The sequence below is a fragment of the Hyperolius riggenbachi genome, chromosome 4 (genome assembly GCF_040937935.1).
Source record: "Hyperolius riggenbachi isolate aHypRig1 chromosome 4, aHypRig1.pri, whole genome shotgun sequence".
Classification (NCBI taxonomy): domain Eukaryota; kingdom Metazoa; phylum Chordata; class Amphibia; order Anura; family Hyperoliidae; genus Hyperolius; species Hyperolius riggenbachi.
This window is the reverse complement of record NC_090649.1, coordinates 244,395,431-244,416,209: the sequence shown is the minus strand read 5'-3', so window position 1 is coordinate 244,416,209 and position 20,779 is coordinate 244,395,431. Positions and strand designations below refer to the sequence as shown.

The window sequence follows — 20,779 nt, the reverse complement described above, 5'->3', positions numbered from 1 at the left end:
AATTTGTCATGGTTATTGCAAAGTTAAAATGTGTCCCTAGTACAATGTATGACGATAATATTTTATCTGGAAATAAAGGTGTATTTTTTTCAAGTTTAGTGATTTTTAATACTATATCACTTAAAGAGAGTCTGAAGCGAGAATAAATCTCGCTTCAGACCTCATAGTTAGCAGGGGCTATCGCGCCGCTAAACGGGGGTCCCTTCACCCCCAAATCCCCTCGGTGCAGCGGGGGAGCGCTTCCTGGTTGGGGCAGGGCTAACCGCCGCAGCCCTGCCCCACGCGCGTCTGTCAGCGCGTATCTCCGCCTCTCCCCCGCCCCTCTCAGTCTTCCTTCACCGATGCGCCGCTGATAGACGCGACTGGAGGCAGGGCTGCAGCCGTTAGCCCTGCCTCCAGGAGCGACCAAGTCTGCGACCAAGTGTTGCAGTGGGGGGTTTGGGGGTGAAGGGACCCCCGTTTAGCGGCGCTGTAGCGGTGGTTTAGCAGCTAACTATGAGCTTATTTATTCTCGCTTCAGAGTCTCTTTAATGCAAGACTTGATTTGCAAAATTAACAGTAATATACCCTCATGACATAGATATTAAAAAAAGTCCCTAAGTTAAAGAGAACCAGAGATCCTGTAAAGAAAAGAAGTTATACATACCTGGGGCTTCCTCCAGGTCCATAAGCGCTGATCGATCCCACGCCGCTGTCCAGCGCTGCCTGCAGCTATGAGAACCGGGACCTAGTGTAGCAGAGGTGCGCTCTTTGCGTATCTCTAAAGCACTGTATGGAGAGATACGTAGAGGGCGCACTTCTCCTGCGTAGCCCGGCTCCGATGATGTCACTGACGGGAGCCAGTTCTCGTAGTTGCGGGCAGCGGTGGATGGCGGCGTGAGATCGATCAGCGCGTATGGGGCTGGAGGAAGCCCCAGGTATGTAGGTAACTTCTTTTCTTTACAGGATCTCTGGTTCCCTTTAACTATTTATGTAATTTTTTTTAAATGATGTAATTTTTTTTTTTTAACAAGGGTTTTATTTTGGTAACTATGGGGCAGGGATGGAAGGCATTAAAAACAATACAATAAAAAAAGATTTTTTTTCCATGTAAAAGTATATAATGGTGTATTTGGGTGTATTTTTACTTTTTGTCCACAAGATGGTGCTAAACTAACTGTGTTCTATTAATAGAAACACGGAAGTGTCCAGTGTTTTTTGACTGAAGGCTTGGGTCTCCTTGCTGCAAGCTCTGTGTCATCACAGGATTGGGGTTGGGAACAGCTGATTCCTATACCCCAATCATAGAAGAAGAGGTATGCGATGGTGTGGTGAACGGAAAATATGCGGGAATCGCGAACACAGCGGTAAGTCAACAGTAAGCATATCTATGCCCCTCATCCACAAGTGAATTATACAGGGGCGTAGATATGCATACCAAGGACCCAGAAGTAGTTAAGAAAGGAAATACAGTATATTACAACCACGTGTTGTTTTGGTTATTCCAATTTTACATATAACACAGATTGGTAAAGAGTCTGCTTGTTTCTCAACATTTTATTGGTATGTACCCCTTTTAAAGCCCTGTACTCACCAAGTACCCCCTGGCATAGTAAACTTTATCACAAGTACCCCTTGACAAATATATTTTTAATCATAGTACATAATAATTGGTTCTAAACCATTTCCAAGCATTTATTATTGCTTTTAATTAGCTAAAATACTGATTTGGTGTTGTTTATATAGGATTTATCATACTCTAAAGCTCTAAATTTGTTATACTTGGTTAATTATATCAAGCCCGAGTACCCCCTGGAACCATCAGAAGTACCCCCTGGGGTACGCGTACCACACGTTGAGAACCTAGGTGCTAAGAGACCTCACCCCTCAATGCCAAGCAACCAACTGGACAAGGGTTCCTTGGAAACCAAAAATACATAAATCTAGACTGAGCAATAGTGACTTTACATAATAAAAGCTCAGCTGGGCTGTGCATTATCCTAAAAAAATAAATCATGAACTAGTTGTTAAAAGCACAAAAAAGTGTAGTGCATTAAGCCCCTTATTATTTAATATACCGTGCGAATTAAAATGTATCAATACTGTAAAGGATAGTAATAAAGATAATTAGTTGGCTTATAATAAAGAAAGACATACCTCATGTTTTACAGTTTGCAGGTTTTTCTTAAGGTCTTCCAGTTCATCTGCTGCTTTGTTTGTCTTCTGTATGATATCCTGTAGGTAGGACTTTTTACTGGCTTCCTTTAAGCGATTAAATGCTTCATCATATTCATCCCAATGATCTAGGATTCAAAACCAAGGAAATGAGTGCATGAAGGCAGAATAACGCTCATTACTGAAATACTGGAATATGTTACGTGTATATGTTACAGCCAGATTCCAAAATTGGCCACTTCAGGATCTGGCCAGCCAATAAGCAAAAGGGCCGGCAGATGCAGCCAATGCACTAAGCACTTTGGCCAGCCAGAACATGACCTGACCTGAGTCGGCCGGCCGAGTCCACAAAAACGTTTTTTGTGCAGTGTGACGACGGAGGAGAAAACAACTTCGGCGGCATCTGCACCTGGCTCCGGCTCCATTCCTTTGTCCTCCTCTCACATCTTACGCCTGCCAGAGGGACAATATATACAGCGAAGCCGGCCCCTGCGCTCTCTCCCCCTCCCTGCTATGTGTGCATGCATTTGGTGTCTCTGGATCCACCAGGCTCACATGCACACACAGCAGGGAGGGAGGGAGTGAGTGCAGGGATGGGCTGCGTGTATATTTCCTCTGTGAAGCAGACGTAAGTGGAAGTTACAAGGGGCAGGGAGGGAGAAGAGCCAACATGGACTGCATGTCATGTCCAGCAAGCTGTTGTCACTTCACATTCTGGCTGGCAAAGGAAATGAAACGCGATTTGTTTCGCGTATAGGCTGCAGTAGCTGACCACTTTGCAAACTGCCCAGCCAGAACCCAAATAGACCAGACTTTGGGTTCTGGTCGTAACATATACACTATATTATGTAAAGAAAAAGAACAACTTTGTAGAATACACATTTCATTTTCTTTGTTGAAGAACATCACCGTGGGCTGCATTGAGCAGTAGAAGGCTAGTGCTGGTATGACTGATATTAGGTCAGAACTGTGGTGATATCTGATCTAATACTGAGGTGGCAAGCAGGTAAATTACTGATATCATGTAATCTAATATGACCTCCCATTCTTTCTTCATGCTAAATAAGCCCAGTTAGTCCAGCCTTTCTTGGTAAGTAAGACTTTCCATCCGTCTGATTAATTTACTGTACTTGCTGATGTTGATGTTCTATATCCTTTCTACAGTGTGGTGCCCAAAATTGTATCCCATAATCCAAATGTGGCCTCACAAGTGATATATACAGAGGAAGTAGTAAGTATACTAGAATCTTGTGATTTTATTTCTCATTTTATGCATCCCAGAAATGTATTTGCTTTAGCTGCTGCATGACAATTTTTAAAATACCTTTTCAATTCAAGAATTTCAATAATTTGTTTTTACTTATTGTAGCATTTTAAAAATCAGACCAGTGTACCACACACATATGTTCATTTTTTTCCCAAAAACAAATGAAAAAAAAAAACTTTTGATTTTTTTTATGGGACAGCCGATCGTTTTTACCGAATTGCCATAAAATTGGATCATTTTATAAATATCCTCTGTGCTAATGTACCGTACTGAAATGTTGATTTTATGTTAACCACTTGCCGACCGCACACTCATAACGTGCGTCGGCAAAGTGGCAGCTGCAGGACCAGCGACGCAGTACTGCGTCGCCAGCTGCAGCCTAATCAATCAGGAAGCAGCCGCTCGTACGAGCGGCTGCTTCCTGTCAAATCACGGCGGGGGGCTCCGTGAATAGCCTGCGGGCCGCCGATGGCGGCTCGCAGGCTAGATGTAAACACAAGCGGAAATAATCCGCTTTGTTTACATTTGTACGGCGCTGCTGCGCAGCAGCGCCGTAAGGCAGATCGGCGATCCCCGGCCAATCAGCGGCCGGGGATCGCCGCCATGTGACAGAGGACGTCCTGTCACTGGCTGCACAGGACGGATAGCGTCCTGTGCAGCCCGGATCACTGGGGGGACAGGTAGGAGAGGGAGGGGGAGGGAATGTCGCCGCGGAGGGGGGCTTTGAGGTGCCCCCCCCGCCACCCACAGCAGGCAGGAGAGATCAGACCCCCCCAGCACATCATCCCCATAGGGGGGAAAAAAGGGGGGCAATCTGATCTCCCTGCCTGCACCCTGATCTGTGCTGGGGGCTGCAGAGCCCACCCAGCACAGATCAATCAAACCAGCGCTGGTCCTTAAAGGGGGTAAAGGGTGGGTCCTCAAGTGGTTAAACTAGTTTATTTGCATGAAAATGGAACACAGAAACTGAAGCAAAATGAGATGCTGAAAGCTAACAGAATCCTGTTCCTTGCCCCATTTTTTTCCATGGATGCTTTCTCGCAGTAAATTTAAAGGCTCCTCATATATTTATATCTATCAATAACTATATTTCATTTTTTTCCCACTATATTTGAATAGTTAGTGCCTGATTGCCTTAAGCAATATCTAACAGGTATTGTTTCAATAAAACAAACAACTAAAACATACCCAGATAACATCCATAATCTTCAAGAAACAAGCAAAAAGGCTAAAATAATTTTAGTTAACTGTTCGGACATTTCGTTACCTTGTAAAATTGTAATACTAAGACACTAACAAAATATTTTCAGGTCCTACCATCTTTTAGCAATTCATCATCCTCTTGAAAATTGTCCATTTCATTTTCATTCTGCGTCAGGAAAATTTGTAGGGTTTCATCTCCAATCCCTAATAAAAAAATTGTAGAACACCATTTACTGTTTAGATAAAAAGATAGTAAACAATGTATTTATCCAGCACGCTGCAAAATGTATTCTGACATAAAGTCTATGACACTGATGTGCAAAATGAAGTATAAAGATTCTAATACAATACAACTGAAGGTGCTACTTATTAAGGATAGACAGTGGAATTCTAGTTTCTGGGATCCAGGTTTATAGACTACCCAGCAAGCTCATGGTGAACCAGAACTCATTGGAGTTTGTAAGGGGCTACAATGGACCAAAAAGCCCTCTTATTACAATGCTATGGGTTCCAGGTCAAACTTTGCAGTTACAACTTGGAATATGAAAAGCAAGAACTGCAGTGAAATTTTGGTTAGGGTTTTAAATTTAAGTCTATGACTCCACCTTTCAGAGTTAAATGTTAAAGGGACACTTAAGCCAGGAATAAAAAAATCAGTTTTACTTGCCTGGGGCTTCTACCATCCCCCTGCTGTCGTGCCGTGCTCTTGCAGTCACTTACGGAGCCTCCGTTCCCCCGCCGCCAGCTAGTTTCAATTTCGCTGACAGGCCCTGACAGGGAGTCTGCGGGCTTTCTGTGCCTGCGCAAGCCTGTCAACGCGTATCCTTCTTCATGTTCCCGTCCTCAATAGCGTCCTGCACAGGCGCAGGATGCTATTGCAGACAGGAACACAAAGAAACATTTGCGTGGCCAGGCCTGTCGGGCCTGTCAGCGAAAACGAAACTAGCTGGCGGCAGGGGACTGGAGGCTTCATGAGTGACTGCTAGGGCACGGCACGGCTGCAGGGGGCGGGTAGAAGCCCCAGGAAAGTAAAAATGATTTTTTTTATTTCTGTCTTAAGTGTCCCTTTAAGCCCCCAAGCATGCTATTGTCACCCTATGTACTATACAAGTGAGGTAAGATTTCTGAAATATGTCAAACACTTTTTTTAGAAGAACATTTTGTTTTTGTAAAAAAAAAATAACAAAAAAAATAAGTAAATAAAAGTCCATTTTAAAGTTTTGGAGGAAAAACATGTTTTTAAACAGAAAGCTGGAGCAGAATGCAGTGACTTTGGGCTTATTAGTTTCACCATGCTTAAATCTAGTATAGTTTTGTACCCTTTAAAACAGGTGGTGAAAGTTTTATAATTTAGGCTGACAGTAAACATTTACATTTGCTCATTGCTATTTTATTTTTAATGGTTTTAAATGACAAAAATGGCTCTGTTGCTGTGATTTGAAGACTAGTGGCCTGATGCACAAACTACCAGTAACCACCACTGCCTGTGCATAGCAATGTTACAGGTACTAACGCCAGCAGAATACTGCGTCTTGCACAATTAGCACGACCCGCAGTAAATGGGTAACTCGAGAGTTGTAATGCACATTAAGCAAGTAACAAAAAGTGAGTAACGATAGCAACACCAGCTTTAACCTTGTCCCCCGGGTCACACTTATTGCACAACACATGGTACTCTCTTGGTGTTTGTACCAGTAATGCTTCCTGTGCACTGCAATATTACCGGTGGTTCAAGCATCAGGCCCTAGACCTCTTAACATGTTAGTTTAAGTAAAACTCCACTATTGCTGAGAAAAAGTTTTCCTTTCAGTTTAGGGCTATACATAGCAGAGATTAATGGCAGAAGTTCATTTTTTTATTTATATTCCTCACCAAAATCCAATTTCACTGGACTTTGTAACCATGCCAATACATCACAGGTTTTATACTGTATGTATTGAAAAGTGCCCAATGACCAACACTGGCACTAATTCTTATCTGCCAGGTCCGAGCCCCTTTGAAATACGGCATATGAACATTCCTATCAGACTAGGGATGGGTGAGCTAATCTGAGGAACGGAGATGTAAATGTAAATGGGAGCCAAGGATCCCTGGAGTTGTTATGTTCTTGAAACCTCCCCACCCCACCAACGACATAGCTAACCCTGCCTCTAAGTTGCGTTGACTGTGTTGACAACAACTGGAACTTTTGAGATATCTGTAGACATTACTTTAGATTACATATACAATAAAACTGAATCTTTATGAAAGGTAAACAATAAAAATGTCTCACCCAAAGTGGCTTTAAATCTCTCCAAGATGGAAGTCTTTGTTATAAGCTTATTTAGTATTTCTTCAGCAGCAATTTGTGCTTCTTTGTATTTTTCTTCAAGAATACTTATCGTTTCTTGTGTGTTCTTCACATCTCTTCGTGTATTAGCTAGTGTTTGAAGTACGTGTCTGTGGGAAGATAGCAAAGTGTTGTTCTAAGAGATCTGTTTATAAAGGGTTGAACTTGAATTGCCCAGCATTCTGCTATGTTTCACGGTGTATTCATCATCAAAAAAAAATCACCTTATCTGTAAAGTAGAGTCTATTTGGTAACACATTTATCTCTTTGCAAATACTCTGTCTAACATGAAGATGTAATTAAAGACAAAGCCCTTTTATTTTAATAAATGACTAAAGGTCAGTATTGACATGTAGAACATGTAGATGTGTTCATCTTCCTATATCCCATGGATGTATCTATGGATTGTATGTGCATGGATGGGCATAGTGCACATGTGTGTGTACACAGTGTGTATGCTAGTGTGCGTATGCATGTGCATGCATTATGTGTCCGCAGTCTGTACATGAACATTCATGTGTAATATATTATTGGTGCAGAATATGTGCCAGGGAGTTTAGATGATTAGGGAATGGGGGGGGGGGGGGACAGAACTTCAGGGTGTCAGCCAAGAGTGTTGTATGATCTTGTTCCAACCCTGCTTTTTGTCCAATATCTTAGAAACACTGAAAGGAAAGTTTACAAAAAACAACAACAACAACAAAAATTTTGCTCAATTGACATAGGAAGTATTAAATAAAAAAAGCTACAGTCAAATGCCAATTGCCAATACTGTACATGAACATTTTATATAATTTTTTTTTAATAATTAGGCACAAAATGTTTTGCAAAAAAAAGTTTTTGAACAATAAAAAGGTAAGCAACTGTTCCCATTGGTTCAGAGAAGTCCGGCCTTCCTGCTGATTGACAGCCTATCTTGGCTTCAGACTAATGAGGAGGGGGAAGGATTAGAGATGAGTAAACAACTGCAGAGTGCCGATGAGAACATTAAAAGCTGTGAATTGATGCAGCAAATATTTTACTATTTTTTTTGCAAAAAAATGCACTTTTTAAAATTGACATTTCATACATAAATAAAGTCAAAGTTCTATTAAATGTACATAAAAACTGTGCCCGAACTTGCTCTTTAAAACCCGAGCATATCCCAGTACAGAGCTCCACGAGTCTCTCTGTTGTATGATCCAACTATAATGACAATACCTGGAAAAATGACTTTGAACTAAACCTAATGACAAGGACACTGTGGCCCATGTTGAAATAATGTAAATATAGGCTTTAGGTTCACTTGTCCTCCAATCTTTAAGTGAAAAAAAAAAAACTAAGAAGATGCAAAGTGGAGCCCAGAGCAACCAGTATTGTTTCAGATGAAAAATCTTATTTGGTTGCTTTGGAAAACTGACCCACATTAGCTCCAGGTTTATTTGCTGCTTTTTAAATTAATCAGCCACACTTATTAAATTATTATTATGGAATTAAATACTTACTTCAACTTTGTATTAGTATTTTGCTGTTCTTCCATCTTCTTTAAGAATATATGCTTAAAGTTGTCCAAATATATCTGCAATGTGTGAGGACCAATAAAAACTCTATCATTTGCTGCTGATGCCTCTTTTGAAATTAAAACCTTTAATTTTTCCTGTATGGGAAGATTTTAAATAAATTTAAGATTATGTTTAGCAGCAATTCGGATGACCAAAATAGCTTTGCTGTATGAGATAACTATATAAACGGCAGCATGGTGACAGTTTCCTTGATTTGTTTTTTCCCCTTTTGCAGGTCAATGGAGACAATACAGAACCTACTGATCCAATGCTAGGGACCTGATTCTTACTTAGGACCTGATGCTGCTGTAAAATTGCTATGCGTAGGTAGCATCCAGCAATTTTATCGCTACTTACAGTTGGGGTGGGGGGTAACAGGCATTACACCATTAGTGCAACATGTGTTAGCAGGGTTACGCATGGTATACACTTAGCTTGCAGTAATAGGGCACCCATGTTATTCATATTTAATTCCCAGTTTCATATCGGTGGAATTCATCATCAAAATACTATCTAAGAACTTAGTAATCCTACTACTCAAAAATGTGAAATGAGGGTTAAATTCCCTTCTTACAATTTTGATAACAAGACCAGAAGTGGCATTACTCTTCCTGACATCTGTATTGCTATTAGTGACATGTCCATCCACCCTGTCCCTTAGACCCACTGCCTGGGTGTCACCCTCGTCTTGACACTCTCCTTTAACCCTCCACATCAATTACATCTCCAGTTCCTGCCACTTCCATCTCTGCAACATCGACAAAAGTTGTCCCAACCTAACCTCCAACACCCCCAAACTCCTGGTTCATGTTCTGGTCATCTCCCATCTGGCCTACTGCAATGTCATCCTTTCTGGACTTCCAGAGACCAGGCTCCAACCCCTGCAATCTGAATGCAACTGCCAGGCTCATTCATTCCTCCTGCCACTCCTCTTCAGCTGACCCTCTTTCGAAGTCCCTGCACTGCCTCCCTGTCCCCCTCAGAATCATATTTAAACTGCTTTGCCTGGTATACAGATCTATCCACCATACCTCCCCTTTATACATCTTGAATCTCATCCAGAGATACTCCACAACTCGCTCTCTCCACTCCTTCAACACTCTACAGATGTCCACCCCTCGCATCACTTGCTCACTCACCACACTCTAGGACTTTGGATTTGGAAACAAACAAGCTGTGCAACTGAAGCCTTGTCCACAGGTTAGATGGCTCTCCACTGAGGCAACTGGTCGGAGCCACCACTGCTGAAAATGTACCTTGTGCACAACCACTCCAGACCCTCCCCAATGTGTCGCCAACAGATCTTTAGTGCCAAATCATCTCAAAAGGCATTGTTCACCTCCTTACCCAATCTGTTCTGTTGTCTATTTTCCCTACTCCATAGCAACAGTACAAGTTGTTAACCTTTCGGCATACAGCGCTTTTATACAACACTGAGTCCCAAACTGTCACCCAAGGGATCAAATTCTGATCCCTCTTGGAAACAGTACTTATATGAGTGTGTAGGCACCTTAAGTGCCTACAGAGATCTAGGGAAACATTTGTGACTGGAGCTGAGCTTTTATTCCCACCATATCTACAGTAGGTTTTACCATGTATTAAAAAGCTATTAGACAAATAAGATGAGAAGACAATATATCGAGAGATAAATTATGAGGAAAGGACTCCCCATTATTGTGTATAGCTTTATATTAAAACTTTTAACACAAGAAGCTTAAGAACGGGGCTGAGTAAACGCCAGCTGCACACATCTACCAATAGGGGATAATACATAATTCAGGATTATGCTGTCCCACACTCTCGAGCTTTAACAGGCACACTCAGAATTAGAGAAATCTCCATCAGCAGTAAACAATGACTACAATAGGCATGCTCCACAATAGTGTTATAGCCAATATCTGCAAAATGGTGTCATTTTAAAAGATAAGGCTGTAAACATTATTGTTACTGCTGCTTTATTCTCTGTAACTTTTTTTCACAGCTGGAAAGTATTTTAGTCAAGGTATGTGGGACGGTTGGTACTATATGTCCTTGTCCACGTGTGTTATATACCTGAATAATGTCTCTGCAGTATGGAAGATGAGTGGGAGATTCATCATTAGCTTGGGATCCATCTAGATGATCTTGATTGGAATGATTTCTGGAAATATTAGCACTGGGAGCACCGGCCCATGGAGCCTGGTTGTTTTCCTGGAGCATATAGTTATGGATCCAGGAAACTGCAAATGCAATTTTCTCACTGGAAAGACATTGAAAAAGGATAAAGTGTTATAGGGCTAAACGTTAAAATAAAATCATGAAAAATGTATTATGAATGAAACAAAATCTGTTCTGCATGCATAATGCATAAATAATACAATACATTTTCCATGAGTTCTTATTTATTTATAATAACACATAAGCCGCCATCATACCGTGTCTCCTCAGTGTGAGACTCCATAATCCGGTGCTGCATTATGTAGTGTTTGGCTTCCCTGTTCACAGCACCTTGTGACCAGCTGTCAATCCAAATCAGCTGACAGCCTCTTAAAAATCCTGGATACTTTCTGCAATAAGACACATCATTAATATTAAACATTCAGTACACCAGTACACTTTTACTTAGGTACATATAGGTTTCGCATATCTAGAGACTGAAAAAAAGGAAGATGGGATCGTTTCCTGTTCATTTTCAAACATGCCATGGAAAAAACTGACAGCTGTAATTGGGTTGCTACTATTCCAGTCAACCTAACAGCATATTTCTACAATAACACATATAGGGCCTGATGCACTAAAACTTTTTAGTGTGCATAATTCTTTTAGGTAACTATTTTTGCAAGTCTATGAAGACTTACACACTTCACGTGATCCGACGTGGTGCGCTGGAAGTATCTCAATCACAGAAAGGCTCCAGCATGTCACTGCATGATCCGTGCCTACAGTAGGCTTTATGCAGTAATGCAAGTCAATGGGTGACGCAGGCAGTGTGCAAAATAGGAGCGTGGTGGGATGCAGCGTACATGCGCAGAACAATGGGAATCCCAGTGACGTACATCACTAGCCGGTGAAAGGGGGAGGAGGGGGGGGGGCGTTGTTATGCATATGACCCTGTCGCCACACTAGACTGTGTTATTAATTTTGGCCCCTTATGATTAAGTTTGACACCCCTGCTATTGGAAGATTGCAAGCAATATGGAGAGAAGACTGACAACAAGACAAGCTGCAATCATGGTTGCTAATAGACAGTCCAGGAGATGTACCCTAGAGACTTCAAAATGTAATATTATAATCCCCTGTGTGTTTTATGAACTCTTTTACACACTTTGGGCCAATGAGTATGAGATCTCAGGAGTCACGTACATACGTGAGACACAGTGGAGATTCTGCAGAGCCCTGTCTGCACCAACAGTGGTGATAGAGGTCTTGTAATGGAAAGGGGCTACATCACCCCTCAATTGTCAGGACTAAATTATTGAACCAGAGGGTGCTATGTTGCCCTTCTGTGTTAGAGCCCTGCCCCTTTGCTGACAGGCACGGGACTCTTGCAGCATGAGAGACCATTTTATTTCCTGGTTTTACACCTTCTTGTGCTGCAGAAGCTGAACAGGAAGCTTTATCCAGCCACAGCAAATAAGGAACAATGTTTTGTTATAAAGCACTTGCTGTCACTTGAGCAAAAGGTAGCAATACTATTGTGAATAAAGCCTGAATTCAGGCTTCAGAAGGTGCAGTAACCACCAGTATTTTATGCACTTGTTACTGCAGTTTAACTGAGTATTAGTGCATCAGGCCCATAGAAAGAATACAATTAATATATGTAACATACTCAAATGCGGTCTGTAGAAGTTCATGGTGTGGAGGAAGGCACACCATTATCCTGAGGAAAGACTTCACCTGAGAAATGAGGTACTTAGCTGGATCATAACCCAAATGGGGATGTTTTCTCCTTAATGCTGGTCCTAAAACCTGGAGGAAATGTCAATGTTGTTTATAAAGAATTATGTCAATGGTTAATACACCTCAAAACATCAGCGTAACAGAAGATCACGGTTATGCATTTTCATAGCAATTCAGTAAATTAATCCCATCTTTCCAAAATCTACCCAAAGAATCAGTCAATTGCAATTGTGTGCAAATACAAAACTTTTTATCAAATGAGAGAGTTGAAAAATGTTAAATGCTTTGAAACAGTTCAATTATTTTAAAGTGAACCAGAGATGAAAATAAACAAATTAGATAAACAATTGGATCTGTCCTTCTCCTTAAAATGACTCTTTTAGATATCTCAAGGTTTTATTTTATGTATAAACATATTTACAAAGCAGATTTAATGTTTCATAGTCTCTGCCCAATTGCAGTATTTCAAGCGTCCCAGAGTGAAAAATACATGAACTATTGACCTTTTTATCTTTTCCTCTTACATTAAAAAGCCCAGGTATCTGCTTAGGAATGTGTTTTATAGCTGTAATTTATTATTAGTTAGCCGACTGAGTCCTGACTGGAGAAAAAACTGTCAGTTCCATAGCTAATTATAAACTCTTTCAGGCAGGGAAAAAAGAAAAGGAGCAAAGCATAAGTGTCTGTATGCTTGCCACTGTATATACACATGTCTGTCTCGCCATGTCACATGTCATCTCTGGTACACTTTAACCACTTCCCGACCGCCCACTACACAGGGGCGGCGGGGAAGTGGAGCCCTGCAGGACGGCCTCACCCACAGAGGCGGCAGTCCATTTAAGGGCATGGGCGGAGCGATCGCGTCATCCGTGACGCGATCCTCCGCCCGGGATCGAAGCACGGGCATTTTGTCTCCGCTCGCCGGCCACTTAGCAGAGCCGGCGAGCGGAGGAATCCGCATGATCAGCCAATCCCTGAGTATAAGGCACTTTGTTAGGTAAACAAAGTGCCTTATACGTGCTTCCTCCTCGCCTCGTGGTCTCATTGTTGCAGAGACCACTAGCGAGGAGGAAGCACTTTGTGAGTATCACAGCACACACGGTTTTTTTTGCCTACAGCCCCCCTGATCTCCCACCCCAGGCCTCATACCCCCCCTGATCACCCCAGCAGACCCCTGCCAGCACCCTTGCACCCCTTTAAAAACCCCAACATCCCCCACCTATCACTAACTTTAAACGCTATCCCCTGCGTTAGGTCCCTAACTGCCTCCTAGTCACCCCTGATCCCCCCCCCCTACCTTTAGATCACCCCCAGACCCCATCCCAGACTACCCCCCTGTATACTGTATACATCTGTATACAGCTACCTTACCCTCTGATCCCCCTCTGATCACCTGTCTATCACCTGTCCATCACCCCTTGGCACCCCCACCCATCAGAGCAGACCCTAACTGCCCCACGGGGGTAACCGATCACCTGCCCAGGCCCTCGATTGCCCTCATACCCCCCTTCTGATTACATCCCCTGCTCTTTGTTTACATCTGTCCTCCCCAGCAATCACTAACTGATCTGCGATCAGTAACCCCCTGTGTCTGCCTCTCATCAGATCAGGACTCAGTCTGCCCCGTGCAGGCTCCTGATCAACCCCCCACCCCCTCAAATCGCCCTCAGACCCCCCCCCTAATCACCGTCCAAGTGCATTGTATTTGACTGTGCTGCGCTTGTATTCGATTGTGCTGCGCTTGTATTCAATTGTGGTATAATTGTATTTGATTGTCCCGTGATCGGCTTCGATTGCCCGTGATTGTTTGATTGCCTGAGACCCCACTTCCCGCCACACCCAACCCCACCCTCCCCCCCACCACACCCAACCCCACCCCCCACCCCCCCACCACCTCCAACCACCACCTTCCGAGTGCATCAGATTTGCTTGTGCTGTGATTGGAGTCGATTGTGCTGTAATTGTATTTGATTGTCCCGTGATCGACTTCGATTGCCCCGTGATTGTTTGATTGCCTGAGACCCCACTTCCCGCCACACCCAATCCCACCCTCCCCCATCACCTTCCGAGTGCATCAGATCTGCTTGTGCTGTGATTGGAGTCGATTGTGCTGTAATTGGATTTGATTGTCCTGTGATCGACTTCGATTGCCCCGTGATTGTTTGATTGCCTGAGACCCCACTTCCCGCCACACCCAATCCCACCCTCCCCCATCACCTTCCGAGTGCATCAGATTTGATTGGGCTGTGATTGGAGTCGATTGTGCTGTAATTGTATTTGATTGTCCCGTGATCGGCTTCGATTGCCCCGTGATTGTTTGATTGCCTGAGACCCCACTTCCCGCCACACCCAATCCCACCCTCCCCCCATCACCTTCCGAGTGCATCAGATCTGCTTGTGCTGTGATTGGAGTCGATTGTGCTGTAATTGGATTTGATTGTCCCGTGATTGTTTGATTGCCTCTGAGACCCCACTTCCCACCAACCCCAATACCTCTCAAATACTCCCTTTTTGCTAGGTAGGTGCTCTTTTTTTCTGGGTAGTCTCGGAGGAAAACCCCATAAATTTAGCAATCCAAAATGGCAAGAAGGGGGCTTTCCGATGACGAGGTATACAGGTACATGGACCAGTCGGATGAGTTCTTTTGGGAAGAATCATCCGTCGAATCTTCCGGGTCCGATTTTGAACCTGTAGAAAGCAGTGGTTCCCTGACCGATACTGATGACGAGGCTATGGTCCCGGCTAGAGCCAGGCGTACCAGACCCCAAGTCGTTAGACCGCAGGTGGCGCAGGATCCGCCTCAAGGGCAGCAGGGTGGTGCTAGCGCTGTTGATAGTTTTCTTGGTGAGGCAGGCACCAGCAGCGCAGCATCTCCTGGACTTAGTGCCAGTGCTTCCGTAGACCCTGACGAAGTGGTGAGCGTCAGCATGGAAGTTGAAACTGGTACGGTGGCAAGTGCAGTAGTACCCCCGTCGCAGCCACCAAGAAGAAGACGGGCCCGTAGTACCCATAGACTCCCAGAGGTGCTGGCACAACCAGATTGGCAATCCCCTGATTCCGCCGCACCCGTAGTGCCCCCTTTCACTGCCCAGTCTGGAGTCCAGGTGGCGACAGCTCATCTAGGAACGGCCCTAGACTTTTTGCAGCTGTTCATCACCCAGGTTCTCTTGGACTTAATTGTGGTTGAGACCAACCGTAAAGCCACACAATTCATCACCGAGCACCCGGAGAGCATGTATGCCCAGCCTTTCGGGTGGAAACCAGTCCAAGTTTCCGACATTAAAATCTTTTTGGCCCTTATCCTTCACTTGGGACTAATGAAACAGAATGTACTGCGGTCGTATTGGTCTACGAACCCAGTAAATCATGTTCCCTTGTACCCTGCTGCCATGTCCAGGACACGATTTGAGTCCATCCTGCGCTTCCTGCACTTCAACGACGACAAAACCTGTCATGAAAAGGGCCACCCTGCTTATGACCGGCTCCACAAAATTCGGCCCCTCATAGACCACCTGTCATCAACATTTGCAGATGCTTATATCCCTGAACAGAACATCTGCGTAGACGAGTCCCTCTTACGCTTTACCGGGCGCCTTGGCATCAAACAGTACATCCCAAGCAAGCGCGCCCGGTATGGGGTGAAACTGTATAAGCTCTGTGAAAGGGCCACAGGCTATACATGTCGTTTTAGGGTCTATGAGGGAAAAGACTCAAAATTGGAGCCGGTCGGATGCCCTGACTACCTGGGGAGCAGTGGAAAGGTTGTGTGGGACTTGGTGTCACCCTTGTTCCAGAAGGGGTACCATCTTTTTGTGGACAATTATTACACAAGTGTGGCCCTCTTTCAGCACTTAAAGTTAGAAGGAATCCGATGCTGTGGCACTGCGCGGCCTAGTCGCCAGGGCTTCCCCCAACGGCTCGTTACCACCAGACTTTTACGGGGGCAGAGGGTCGCCTTGCGTACTGAAGACCTGCTCGCGGTGAAATGGAGGGACAAGAGGGACGTTTACTTTCTGTCCACCATTCACACAGACACGACAGTCCAAATTCAACGGGCAACTGCGGTCATTGAAAAGCCCCTTGTCGTCCACGAATATAATGTCAACATGGGAGGGGTGGACTTCAATGACCAGAGGTTAGCGCCCTATTTAGTTACCCGGAAAACAAGACGCTGGTATAAGAAAGTGTCTTTTTATCTGATTCAATTGGCAGTTTACAACAGCTTTGTTCTCTACAGTAAGGCTGGGAGAACTGGATCTTTCCTCCAATTTCAGGAAGAGATAATTATGGACACCCTGTATCCAGGAGGTGCCAGGCCCCCCCCCCAGATGCAACTAGCCGACTGCATGGAAGGCATTACGCCTATCAGCTTCCGTGTGCCCCAGGTCAACGCATCCGAAGAAAACGTTGCCGTGTCTGCAGCAGGGCTGGAACAAGGAGTGACACCGTTTATTATTGTCCCCGCTGTCCTGACCAGCCTGGTCTATGCGTAGGGCCGTGTTTTGAGAGGTACCACGAGCAGGTACACTATTAGAACCTAGGGAACTCCAGACACAGGAGTAGGCACACACTCAGTGGTCTTTCGCACATTGTCGCAGGGAGAGGAGAGGTAAGCTTGAAGACCAAACGGGTAAGCATAAAAATGGGAAGAAGGATCGGTTTCCATGCTTGATATTGCTGATCTGTCCTGGGTTGGCGATATAAGACGGCATGTTTGAATTTCCCTTGAGTGTGGACACCCCCGGTTTATATGTGATTTGGGCCTATGATGATGCTTTAATGCCACACAGAGTCATCTCTATTGGCAGGCATATTGCTGTATCCTACAGGCATAATGCTGTATACTAAAGTTCTGAGGCCCAGTCACATAAGTTGGTGGCTCACCCTGAGTGCAGGGTGGCACGGGGTGTCTCTCTCCTGAGGTTATCACTGCCATTGATGTGGAGCAAGGTATGTTTGCCGTTCATTTTTCCTTTCAGCCCAGAGTGCATTACTTGTATACCCAATATAAGGAGTATAGCAGAAACTCCTAATACTGGCCATACATGTAATGATTGCAGAGACCCTAAAATGCCAGGACAGACTCCACAAATGACCCCATTTTGGAAAGAGGACACCCTAAAGTATTATGTGAGGTGCACGGTGAGTTCATAAAAGATTTTAGTTTTTGTCACAAGTTAGCAGAATTTTTTTTTTTTTTTTTTTTTTAACAAAGTGTCATTTTCCGTTAACTTGTGACAAAAAATAAAATTTTCAATGACCTCACCATTCCCCTCATGGAATACCTTGTTGTGTATTCTTTCCAAAATGGAGTCATTTGTGGGGTTTGTTAACTGTCCTGGCAAGTGGGCGGGGTGCTAAATTTTGAGCACCCCTGTAAAGCCTAAAGGTACTCATTGGACTCTGGACCCCTTAGCGCAGTTAGGGTGCAAAAAGGTGCCACACATGTGGTATCGCCGTACTCGGGAGAAGTAGTACAATTTGTTTTGGGGTGTATTTTTACATATACCCATGCTGGGTGGGAGAAATACCTCTGTAAATGACAATCTTTTGATTTTTTTACACACAATTGTTCATTTACAGAGTTATTTCTCCCACTCAGCATGGGTATGTGTAAAAATACACCCCAAAACACATTGTACTACTTCTCCCGAGTACGGCGATACCACATGTGTGGCACTTTTTTGCACCCTAACTGCGCTAAAGGGCCCAAAGTCCAATGAGTACCTTTAGGATTTCACAGGTCATTTTGCGGAATTTGATTTCCAGACTCCTCCTCACGGTTTAGGGCCCCTAAAATGCCAGGGCAGTATAGGAACCCCACAAATGACCCCATTTTAGAAAGAAGACACCCCAAGGTATTCCGTTAGGAGTATGGTGAGTTCATAGAAGATTTTATTTTTTGTCAAAAGTTAGCGGAAAATTGATTTGTATTGTTTTTTTCACAAAGTGTCATTTTCCGCTAACTTGTGACAAAAAATAAAATCTTCTATGAACTCACCATACTCCTAACGGAATACCTTGGGGTGTCTTCTTTCTAAAATGGGGTCATTTGTGGGGTTCCTATACTGCCCTGGCATTTTAGGGGCCCTAAACCGTGAGGAGTAGTCTGGAAATCAAATTCCGCAAAATGACCTGTGAAAGCCTAAAGGTGCTCATTGGACTTTGGGCCCTTTAGCGCAGTTAGGGTGCAAAAAAGTGCCACACATGTGGTATTGCCGTACTCGGGAGAAGTAGTACAATGTGTTTTGGGGTGTATTTTTACACATACCCATGCTGGGTGGGAGAAATACCTCTGCAAATGACAATCTTTTTATTTTTTTACACACAATTGTCCATTTACAGAGATATTTCTCCCACCCAGCATGGGTATGTGTAAAAATTCACCCCAAAACACATTGTACTACTTCTCCCGAGTACGGTGATACCACATGTGTGGCACTTTTTTGCACCCTAACTGCGCTAAAGGGCCCAAAGTCCAATGAGCACCTTTAGGCTTTCACAGGTCATTTTGCGGAATTTGATTTCCAGACTACTCCTCACGGTTTAGAGCCCCTAAAATGCCAGGGCAGTATAGGAACCCCACAAATGACCCCATTTTAGAAAGAAGACACCCCAAGGTATTCCGTTAGGAGTATGGTGAGTTCATAGAAGATTTTATTTTTTGTCAAAAGTTAGTGGAAAATGACACTTTGTGAAAAAAACAATAAAAATCAATTTTCCGCTAACTTTTGACAAAAAATAAAATCTTCTATGAACTCGCTATGCTACTAACGGAATACATTGGGGTGTCTTCTTTCTAAAATGGGGTCATTTGTGGGGTTCCTATACTGCCCTGGCATTTTAGGGGCCCTAAACCGTGAGGAGTAGTCTGGAAATCAAATTCCGCAAAATGACCTGTGAAATCCTAAAGGTACTCATTGGACTTTGGGCCCTTTAGCGCAGTTAGGGTGCAAAAAAGTGCCACACATGTGGTATCGCCGTACTCAGGAGAAGTAGTACAATGTGTTTTGGGGTGTATTTTTACACATACCCATGCTGGGTGGGAGAAATAACTCTGTAAATGGACAATTGTGTGTAAAAAAAATTAACAAATTGTCATTTACAGAGATATTTCTCCCACCCAGCATGGGTATGTGTAAAAATACACCCCAAAACACATTATACTACTTCTCCTGAGTACGGCAATACCACATGTGTGGCACTTTTTTGCAGCCTAACTGCGCTAAGGGGTCCAAAGTCCAATGAGCACCTTTAGGCTTTACAGGGGTGCTTACAATTTAGCACCCCCCAAAATGTCAGGACAGTAAACACACCCCACAAATGATCCCATTTTGGAAAGTAGACCCTTCAAGGTATTCAGAGAGGGGCATGGTGAGTCCGTGGCAGATTTCATTTTTTTTTGGTGCAAGTTAGAAGAAATGGAAACTTTTTTTTTTTTTTTTTTCGTGTCACAAAGTGTCATTTTCCGCTTACTTGTGACAAAAATTAATATCTTCTATGAACTCACTATGCCTCTCAGTGAATACTTTGGGATGTCTTCTTTCCAAAATGGGGTCATTTGGGGGGTATTTATACTATCCTGGAATTCTAGCCCCTCATGAAACATGACAGGGGGTCAGAAAAGTCAGAGATGCTTGAAAATGGGAAAATTCACTTTTTGCACCATAGTTTGTAAACGCTATAACTTTTACCCAAACCAATAAATATACGCTGAATGGGGTTTTTTTTAATCAAAAACATGTTTGTCCACATTTTTCGCGCTGCATGTATACAGAAATTTTACTTTATTTGAAAACTGTCAGCACAGAAAGTTAAAAAAATCATTTTTTTCCCAAAATTCATGTCTTTTTTGCTGAATATAATAAAAAGTAAAAATCGCAGGAGCAATTAAATAGCACCAAAAGAAAGCTTTATTAGTGACAAGAAAAGGAGCCAAAATTCATTTAGGTGGTAGGTTGTATGAGCGAGCAATAAACCGTGAAAGCTGCAGTGGTCTGAATGGAAAAAAAGTGGCCGGTCCTTAAGGGGTAGAAAGCCCTAGGTCCTCAAGTGGTTAAAGCATTCAAACAATTGTTTCAATTTTACAGTTGCTCTAAAATTGATAGTAAGGAGAAGATTGCATTAAAATCTATATGTTTCTGCTTAGCATCAGTGTTCTTTAGTTACGGTAATCTTACAATCTAATAATTTAATATAGCTTAAGGTCAGTTAAGGTAGAAAACCAGTTAATATGTCTGCAAAGACTTGACCTGCAGAAAGGATTCTAATTGGTCAGTTCAAGAGGCCAATAGGACACCTTGGTGAGAGAATAAAAAGCTTTTAACAGTGTTACTCCCATGTTCTGTAATCTACAGAGCAGAGAAGAAAAAAGAACCCAAGCAAAAAGCATCTTGGTAAATTCCA

General features: G+C 43.3%; 1 protein-coding gene across 3 annotated transcripts in view; it reads right to left on the bottom strand.

The window, feature by feature from the left end:
* LOC137571837 (uncharacterized) overlaps nt 1-20,779 on the bottom strand; it is a 330,761-nt gene that overhangs the window by 72,534 nt on the left and 237,448 nt on the right. For all 3 annotated transcript variants that reach the window (XM_068281532.1, XM_068281533.1, XM_068281534.1), the window contains exons 70-76: nt 12,303-12,442; nt 10,909-11,040; nt 10,547-10,733; nt 8,438-8,589; nt 6,897-7,063; nt 4,739-4,828; nt 2,137-2,282 (exon numbers count right to left, since the gene is read on the bottom strand). In XM_068281532.1, coding sequence (XP_068137633.1) covers nt 2,137-2,282; nt 4,739-4,828; nt 6,897-7,063; nt 8,438-8,589; nt 10,547-10,733; nt 10,909-11,040; nt 12,303-12,442 — 1,014 coding nt within the window. The remainder of the gene's footprint in view (nt 1-2,136; nt 2,283-4,738; nt 4,829-6,896; nt 7,064-8,437; nt 8,590-10,546; nt 10,734-10,908; nt 11,041-12,302; nt 12,443-20,779) is intronic.